General features: G+C 47.2%; 1 protein-coding gene and 2 non-coding genes across 3 annotated transcripts; all 3 read left to right on the top strand.

Annotated features, from left to right (window-relative positions):
• The first annotated feature begins 226 nt into the window (after window positions 1–226).
• On the top strand, window positions 227–9,150 carry NCL (nucleolin). The gene is given in 16 exon segments (XM_069212862.1): window positions 227–394; window positions 1,314–1,427; window positions 1,579–1,801; window positions 2,150–2,278; window positions 2,674–2,856; window positions 2,943–3,044; window positions 4,274–4,400; window positions 4,486–4,622; window positions 5,655–5,781; window positions 5,884–6,014; window positions 6,406–6,526; window positions 7,796–7,929; window positions 8,228–8,354; window positions 8,485–8,614; window positions 8,616–8,754; window positions 8,868–9,150. Coding segments are annotated over 16 exon segments (2,016 nt in total). The 5' UTR covers window positions 227–376; the 3' UTR covers window positions 8,942–9,150.
• On the top strand, window positions 2,346–2,412 carry LOC138266765 (small nucleolar RNA SNORD82). Its single transcript, XR_011199691.1, has one exon. It is a non-coding gene; the product is annotated as a small nucleolar RNA SNORD82 (small nucleolar RNA).
• Window positions 4,098–4,161, top strand: LOC138266764 (small nucleolar RNA SNORD82). The gene has a single exon (XR_011199690.1). It is a non-coding gene; the product is annotated as a small nucleolar RNA SNORD82 (small nucleolar RNA).
• Window positions 9,151–9,517: the final 367 nt, after the last annotated feature.

Below are 9,517 nucleotides of genomic sequence, written 5' to 3'. Positions count from 1 at the left end.
CGTCCCCGGCGGTTGGTCGCAAGACGACAGACAGCCGCGGACAGACCTGGGACCGCCCCCTCCTTCGGTAGGAAATGGGCGGTGCTAGAAAGAAGTAGGATCCCTATTGGTGGCGGGGAAGGAAGTGGGCCGGTCCTTTCCCAGCGGCGCGCTGGCACTGGCTGTCCCCCGTGACGCGTTGCAGCCGCTGGTTATTAGCCTCTTGGAGAGTGAGGGAGGTTCTCGTCCACGGTCCGGCCCTTCTCTCTTTAGCTCCGCGCGCTCTCGCACACCAGACGCTGCAGAGCCAAGGCCGCACGTGCAGCTCCACCAGCACCCCCCCCGACCCCGACCACCCTCGAAGAACCCGCGGCGCCGAGTCTAACCCAAGGCCATCATGGTGAAGCTAGCGAAGGTGAGCGGTGCAGGCTGTCGCTGAAAGGCGCGTGAGCTCGCGGTTATTCCTGAGGGAGGTCTTTTAATGTACCCCGGGGGCAGTTAATTCTTCGGGCCGCTTATTTATTTATATTTTTGGGGAGTGGGCGTCGTTAGGGGATGGCGCTGGCTGTCCATCGGAACACCGGCCTGAACGTCTAGTTACATTTTCTAAAGTTAACGTCCCTCTGCCACCCGGATCTCTTGGCCTCCTCTCTCCTACGGGCGCGCTGGAATGGGCCTTCAGGGTGAGGGCCGCGCTTTGGCCTTTTCCTTCGCCCGTCCGTTTCCGGCGCTCTCGCGGCGGCCGCCGCCGTTAGAGCGGATTGTGACGTGCTCGCGCGCGAGACCGGGCCGCTCAGCGCGCCGGGCTCTGTCCCTCGCCACGCGCCGTGAACTCCGTGGCCGCTCGCGCGTCCTGACGTCACGCGCAAGTCTCCCTCGCTTCCTCTGGTAGGGGCTTCCCGGGCACGCGCGGGGCAACTAGCAGCTGTCGGGTGCGCGTGAGCACGTGGTCACGGCAGGCGCGCGTGCACACGTTCCAGGTGCTGAGCCGGGCATTTTAGGTGTTACTACCCCAATATCTGTGTGCAGCCTCGTGGGGCAACTTGCTGCTCAATGTCTTTGTACTGTTTAGAAAGCCGACACGAATAAGGGGCCAGACTCCTTCATGGGACTCTACCGGTAACAGAGCTTTTCATTTATGTAGCCCCAAGAAGGATCCCCGTCTATTCTCTGTCCGTTCTATATATTTAATGGAATATGTACTCTTTCGAGTGTCGGTAGGCGGTTTGGGATGGGGTCCTGCTGACCTGCTTCGCCTTTGTAAAATGAACCTAGGCCGTGTTCTCCCATTATGCTACGGTTGCTGTAAATCGGAGCTTTTTATTACGCTTTAGGGAGTTCAGAAGCAAGGAAAGGTGAAGAAGGCAGCTCCTCCGCCGCCAAAGGATGTCGAAGACAGCGAAGAAGAGGATTCTGAAGAGGAGGAGGATGATAGTGAAGAGGAAGAGGTAAGCCTCGGTGCCATGTAACTTCGATGTGTGAAGTGTCACTTACTCTGAGAATGCGGCACCACGTTCTTTTGCGGACCGATCGATCGATCGATTTCAGGTTCAGGGAGGAAGTTTGGGCACACACTGACTGTTTGGTTTGTATCTGCAGGAGGTCCCTCAACAGAAGAAAGCTATAACACCAGCTAAAGCATCTGCTACTCCGGGGAAAAAGGCTGCAACGCCAGCAAAGAAGGCAGCCACTCCCGCCAAACCTGTAACTACCCCTGGGAAGAAGGGCGCAGCGGCGAAGAATGGAAAGAAGGCACAGAAAGAAGAAAGCGAGGACGACGATGATGATGATGACGAAGAAGAGGACGACGAAGATGAATCTGGTAAGAAATTTTGTTGTCGACTTCTATCAGAAGGCCTTTAGCGCCACAACTTGGGATATTACTCAGCCATGTTGCCTACCGTGCTTCTCCCCATTATGGGCTTACTCGCAGAATCATTGTTTCTAGGTCATGGGAGACATTTTTCAGGGGGCAACTTGCCATGCATGTGGTATGGCTCATGTGGCGGTCCAAGATTGTCTAAAGTTTTAACTAGCTGTGTTTTTGCTAAAACGTTCTTCGGACTGTTCGGAGAAACTCCCCCACCGCGGCGTTGTGGTGTAACATAGCAGGGGATCCATACAATAAATATATTAAATGACCCCCCCCCCCCCCTTTTCCTTTTTTAAGAATCCGAGGATGAAGCACCACCCCCCAAGAAACCCACTCCAAAGAAGCCTGAAACCCCAAAAGCTGAAAAGCAGTCCGCAAAGAAAAAAGCAGCCAAAAAAGAAGATTCCGACGAAGAGGAAGATGAAGGTATGCTAATTTTAAGTATGAATGTAAACTTAAGCGTAGCCGGACTAAAGTGGTTGCACCGCTTAGCAGCACAAATGATGAACACTTAGGGACTTAATGCTGAATCCCTGATGCCTCTATCGTTCCTGATGTGCTGTATGTAGACGGCATGTTTTCTGCATTCCTGCACATCCCTTGTAAAACCTGGAGATAGCTAGACCCACGCGGCCTCCTCGTTTGGCCCCGCCTTTTGACCTACAGTGGTCGAGTGATGTCCTGTTAGTTGTGAGTGCACATAAAGGGCTTCCTTTTCCCACCACGTGGGTTGCATTTTTTTTCTGTTATGGGCCGGCCACAGCAGCCACGTGCCCCGATTCCGATAAATGTTGCCAATCCGTACTACTACTTTCTTAAAGAATCTGACGAAGCAATGGATACTACACCGCCCCCACCCAAGGCCAAGGCTGCTGTACCATCCAAAGCCAAGGCGTCTGCTGCCACCGCTGAGTCAGACGACGATGAGGAGGAGGAGGAGGATGATGATGATGATGACGACGACGAGGATGATGATGAGGACGACGATGATGACGAGGAGAAAGGTATGTTAAACCGTGTTTGGAAATGTCGTTCTTAATTGTGCAGACGGTGGGCCTTTTTAAGGGTAATGATTTTGTTTCCCATCTAGTGGTGAAGGAGTCTGGCAAGCGCAAGAAGGAGCTCCCCAAGAAGAAGAGTGCCCCAGAAGCAAAAAAACAAAAAACTGAACAAAAAACTGAAGGCACTGAAAGTGAGTTACTGCTTGAATGAATGAGATTGCTGGTTCAGTTACACACGTCTGGCCCTCTTGGCTTTAGATGGGTGATACATATTGTACCACCTTCCCTCTGCAACAGTGCATATAAGTCCTGTTACTGCTGCCAAGCATGCTGCTCTAGGTGTGAAAGTATCAACGGTCTGATTGTTAGACGAGGGAGTTTTAAAAATGGTAATAGGATTTCGTCTTGGGATGAGTAAAGCAAGGATTAGGGAAGAGTGTGGAAGAGGTTAGGGAGATCATAGTAGCAGGGTGAGATAAATGATGAGGAATGTAGTAGGGTTGATCATGAGATCATGGTAGTAAAGTGAGGTTTGAGTTAGATGTGGAAGCGTAGGGAAGAGTTTATGCAGTTACTTAGGAGATTAAAGTAGTAGAATGGATTTGGGATGAGTCAGTGGCAATGGAGGTTAGATTGATAGAGACATGGCGATGGGTAGATACATGATAAGATGAGAGCAGGGATTCATAAGTAGTATAACTTAGGAATTATGCAATGACCTATGAAAATGTTAAGCATAGAATAACATACACATACATACATGCACACATTTAAACCATGATTAAATATACTTAAACATGTTTAAAGAGTGTGTAGTTATAACTTATGTAGCAATACATAATTAGAACCATGGGTAAAATATACTTAGTCAAGCAGGTTTAAAGTGTGTATTTTATACATTTTCTAAAGAAGTATATAACTAGAATATCGACGGTCAGAAAATATGCATCACCATAGGCATATGCAGTCCATAGTGTTATTTATATATATATATATATATATATATATATATATATATATATATATATATATATATAGTGAATATGGTGGTTATGAAGGAAAGAGCCATCTCCTTGTAGTTTTTTGAAGACCAAGCTCTTAAAGTTGGGGGTAATGAATTCCATGGTTTGGCTGCTTGAACAGAGAATGATGTACCACCTATAGTCTTCTCGAATGTATTTGGTTATCTTGTTTGTTCTTTGGGGTGTAGTAAGCGTCCGAGTAAGGCCATGCCAGTTGATTTCAGCACAAATGATGATCACCATGGGACTTAATTCTGAATACTGATGCCACTATAAACTGATGTGCTGTTGGCCTTATGGAACACGTTCTAGTGGTGATAACTGTTCTGAAGCTAAGACCCTCTAACAAATTGTCATGCTGTCCTTCTTGAGAAAAGTAACCGTTTTTCATCTTTCAGCAGGTTTCTCCCTCTATCTTGGTAATTTGAACCCAGAGAAGGACTTTGATGAGCTGAAGGATGCCATCAGGCAATTCTTTGCCAAAAAGAACTTGACTGTTTCTGATGTGCGAATTGGTGGATCAAAGTAAGCCTGTTTTAACCCTCAGTTGACTGTTTCCTCTCTGCAATACGATTTCAAAATCTTTCTAAACGAGCTATTTCCATTTCAGGAAATTTGGCTATGTTGATTTTTCCACCGAGGCTGATTTAGAGAAGGCGGTTAATTTCAATGGTAAAAAAATCCTAGGCCTGGAGACTAAAATGGAGCGAGCCAGAACCAAAGAAGGCAACCTCGAAAGCAAAAAAGGTAAGCCTAGTGTGATGTGTAAAGTATTGACACTGCTGCTGTGCAGAAATTTGTAATTTGTATTGAGGTACCAAATGTAATCTAATATCGTTTTACTCAATTGAATACATTGTTGTGTGGAACTTTTCTGTATTTAAGATGGCTTGTGTTTGATTAATTGCTCGGTGGTACAGGTATGTCCTATTTGGGAGAGGATACCCCATGGATCTCCAACACGTATCCCAGAAGCTTCTGATAGTTTACCAGTACCCTGAAACTAGTTCCCAGAAGAGCAGTCAACCCAGTATGTGTACCAGAGGGTCAAGCCTCCTTGATAAAAGCAACACTACATATCTCCAAACTCCTCATCCTGCGTAACCGATTGCTGGCCAGGTGATCACACAAACTAGTACAGTGATAACCCATGGGACCTGCAACCTGGCCACCTGTCTCGAGTTTTGCAAAACAATGCAGCTCTGTCAAAGTCTAGCTCAGTGTGAGAAATTTAGAACTTAGTGTTTATTTAGAATAAAAGTAGCTTGACCGTTTATTTTGATTGGTGTAGTTTTTGTGATTATTTTTTTTAAACACAATGAAAAGTCAAAGCCCTTTCAAAGCTGCTCTTAATATTTTGAAGCTTTAGAGAATTACAGCTGTTCGTTTTTTCGTACGCATAAGCAGCTTTTGCTGCAGCTGTATGGTTAGTTGGTGGCATTTTATATTGATGAAGCTTTTCCCAGCGTTGCTGCTGGTAATGTGTTGGGTAGTTAGTGTTCTGTGTATCTATCTGTGCAAAGCTGCAGGATTTTCCCTATATCGCCACCTGGTGGGGTGAGGGCAAATTGAGCTTTAGGGTGAGCCCATCCGCCCCTTCTAAGGACGCCAGGGGCAGTATCCAGTTGGGTGGGGAGTTCATTTTTGGGGTGAATTTGATGCTGCTTTTAGGATCAATGACTGCAGTTGCACAAGGTGGGCGGTTGAGAGATCACTGCGGAAGAACTATTCTTCGCTATTAAGAATTGCACGGAGGTGACACTTGACTTTGTCTTGCAGAGAGGAGCGCACGAACTGTATTTGTGAAAAACCTTCCGTATTCCACCACGACTGAAGATCTGCAAGACATTTTTAAGAATGCTGTAGATATAAGGCTTCCTTTAGGCCACGATGGCAGCAGCAGGGGGTAAGTTGTAGGTTTTGGTTTTTTTTTTTCCCCCTCGTCATCTGTTAACGTCACATCAGCCTGTATTTAACAGTTGCCCTGTGTTCTGCTTTGCATTTGCAGAATTGCTTACTTGGAATTCAAAACTGAAGCCGAGGCAGATAAAGTTATAGAGGAGAAGCAAGGGACGGAAGTTGATGGGCGGTCAATTCTTCTAGACTACACAGGAGAGAAGAGTGCGAAGCGCGGGAGTGGTATGTACTGCTGGTCCTGCCATCTTCTTACCGTTTGTTAAGCTATTGCATGAGTGTCGAGATTGCCTGAGTGCAGATGCTGCGTTCCATTAATGATGCAGCACTGTCTCGCAGTCTATACTTGCTGGCACACAGTTGTAGGCGAACTCATTGATGCTTTTTGAGGGGGTGGGCGTGACATTCGGAGGGGACCTGCAGCTACAGGTTTGCCAGGATAGGCTCCCGACCCCTGGGGTTCAGTGGCATGTGTCTATAGTATGGTGTGCGATACCTTGTAGAACAAAGGGGTGGGGTGTAATCCTGAGCAAGCTGGCTGCCACGTTTGTCAACCCTGTACATGTTTTTCCAGTGTCATTCATGTTTTAACTAGCGAATCCTGTTTTTTTCTTAGATTCAAAGACTTTGCTCGTCAATAACCTATCGTACAATGCCACGGAGTCTTCACTTCAAGAGGTTTTCGAGAAGGCAGTATCTGTTAGAATACCACAAAATAACCAAGGCCGGCCCAAAGGGTGAGTAATAACTGATTAGCGCAGTTGGGACTGTTTTTCACCTTACTAAGTTAGAGCGGATTACATTTGGAGGGGGTGGGGGGGTAAATTTAATAAAATATCTGCTTGTCAATGGGACACGTTACTTAAGTATACATGTCAAATTTTAAAATAAAAACTTCCTGTTCTATAAGAACGCTGATGGCGCTTCCAATTATTTCAGGGCTAATACTAGCAATTTCCTTATTGTCACTTCTCCACAAATCTAAATGCACAGGAAGCGTTAAGCAGTAGTTCCAGGGTCGGGAATGTCTGACTCTTTGCAAAGCTACCTTGTATGTTTTATGGTTTTTCATCCAGTAATTTCCCACTCCTAACAATTGCTTTGCAGCAGTGAACCAGAAGTACACGTCTGGGCATATTTAATGTATGGACAGTCTTACTGTAGACAATTCCCTTCCCAGCTCTGTAATGTGCTGTAAATGGGCACCCAAAGAACACAAACCTAAAGGCTTAGATTCTTGAGCTAAGACAATATGTCCTGGGCCTCGGGCTATAGGATTTCCACACCCCAGGGACTAACGGCCAAACTGGGTGGAACCCCTGCAACATGAATCTTAACTGATTATATACGGACTCCTCTTCATCCCACTCTCCCCTGGAAGGCCATCTGAACAGTAGACAACCTTGCTGTCAGGTCTGTGTTGCAGAATGCCCTTAGTCACACTAGACCAGTGGTCTCCAACTTTTTAATATCCACCCCCGCCCCCCTTAGATAAAAAAATAAGACCCCTCCCCCCCGAATTTTTTTTTCTAGACCAATTTAAGCTTTGCAGTTTCTGTATAATGCTTGTTTTGGCCAATCTGGTGCGCTCCCCCAGCTTAAAGACCTGCGCACTGGACTTCTTGACCCCTGGAAAAATGTGTACCCATTCTATAACCTGTGGGTTTTCGGTCCATTGCTCTTTCGGGTCTGTGGCATCCCTTCCGAGTCTTGTACCACCGACGGCACATTGAACTCTTGCAGTATCTCGTGCCTCTGTTGCTTTATCGAGTCCCATGCCAGCTGTCCGTCCTGCCACGAAGATGCCTATTGGGAAGTGAACTTGGATGGGTTATCGGTCTCCTGTTGTGATTTGGGGGGGGGGGGGGGGGGGGGGCAAATGGGGATTAAGTGGCTTTTTGGCGTGAGTGAAGTATTCTGACCCTCCAGGATTCAATGTACCAGGATACACACCGCTGAGACCACCTAACAAACTGTGTTAAAATCTTATTTTTTTTTCTTCTCAGTTTTGCCTTTATTGAGTTTTCGACTGCTGAAGAGGCGAAGGAAGCTTTGGATTCCCACAATAATACCGAGATCGAAGGACGCTCCATTCGTCTCGAGATGCAGAATTCACAGGGCGCCAATGCCCGTGGAGGCGGTATGTGCTTCAGTATCATCTGCGCGGTCAGTGTTGGCAATGTTGGATTTCTAGTGTTGAACTTTAAGCTCCAATTGGAAACCTATTTGAACAGCCCCTGTATAGGAGTAGACACCCAGAGAAGCTCTCGTTGTAGTGTGTATCATTTGCCGCCATTACCGAATCAGTGTGACGATTGGAAGTCGCATGAAAACGGTTTCAGAACATCCTTCTAGTCTAAAAGAAAAATACAACTGCGCGTAGCATTTTTAACTTTTGTATCATCCTTGACGTGTACCGCCCCCTTTGTTTTATTCAGGTCAAACGAAAACCCTGTTCGTCAAGGGTCTCTCTGAGGACACCACGGAAGAAAGCTTAAAAGAAGCCTTCGATGGAGCCGTGGGCTCCCGGATAGCTACAGACCGAGACACTGGAGCATCCAAGGGGTGAGTTGGGGTTCCAGGGCTTGGAGACGTCACAGCGCCTGCTTACTGTGTAAAGGTTCAGTCCCCTTAGTGAGTTTGTCTGCTTGGTCTAGGATTATGCACTTTGGTTAACACTAATCTCTTGCCACAGTTTTGGGTTTGTGGACTTCTCTACCGTGGAGGACGCCAAAGCCGCGAAAGCAGCCATGGAGGATGGCGAGATCGACGGCAACAAAGTGACGCTGGACTTCGCCAAGCCGAAGGGTGAAGGTGGACGCGGGTGGCGGTGGCGGCGGCTTTGGACGAGGAGGCGGCGGCGGCAGAGGCTTTGGAAGGGGACGGGGCTTTGGAGGCGGCTTCGGTGGCCGAGGTGGTGGAGGACGAGGAGGCGGCGGAAGAGGCGGCCGAGGAGGATTTGGTGGTACGTACCGTGGAACAAACTATAGATAACGTAGGTTTGGGACTTTTATTTTAGTTTTATTTTGCCCTTGACAATCATTCCGAATCTAGTAGTAATACTGTTCTCTGTCGCAGGTAGAGGAGGTGGCGGCGGCGGTGGAGGATTCAGAGGAGGAAACAGAGGAAAGAAAATCAAGTTTGACGATTAAACCAACTTCTCCCCTTCCCCCGGTGCACAAGGACTCTGGTTAGGCTGGGGTTGTAAACCCCCCTTTGTCATTCACTGACGGAGCCTTCTGTAAGGACATTCCAGTGTGAAGAGCAGCCTTGCCTGGCCATCCGGACCCCAGCATAGCAGAAGGATGCGAGGCCTGTCAGCTGCTTCTCTGCCGGACTATTCCTAGAGACTTTTTTTTTTAAGAGTAACGAGTGATGGATGTGGGAAGCGACATTTGTCAAAATTGTCTCAAATTTATAATGTTTTATCCAGTGTACAAAAACAATCGTGTGTTTCCTATCAACTTCTGTAGTATTTTTGCTGTAAAAAATGCAGAAATGTTTATGGTTTATGCTTCTCCGACTTCGTCGTTCAGATTAAATGTTCTGGACAAAATAATTTACAGTGATCCTGCCGTTTTCTTGGATGGAGAGGTTTTGCTTTTGCTGGTGTTCAGGACGTATTCTAGTGTCCAATCACGGTCTAGAGGCCTTCTTAAACCGCGCAGTCTGAGGGTCTCCCTTCCCTTTGGAATGTCCTTTATTGCATAGAGTGGGTACTTCAGCCT

This window comes from Pleurodeles waltl, chromosome 11 (assembly GCF_031143425.1).
Source record: "Pleurodeles waltl isolate 20211129_DDA chromosome 11, aPleWal1.hap1.20221129, whole genome shotgun sequence".
NCBI lineage: Eukaryota > Metazoa > Chordata > Amphibia > Caudata > Salamandridae > Pleurodeles > Pleurodeles waltl.
This window is presented reverse-complemented; position numbering and strand designations above follow the sequence as displayed.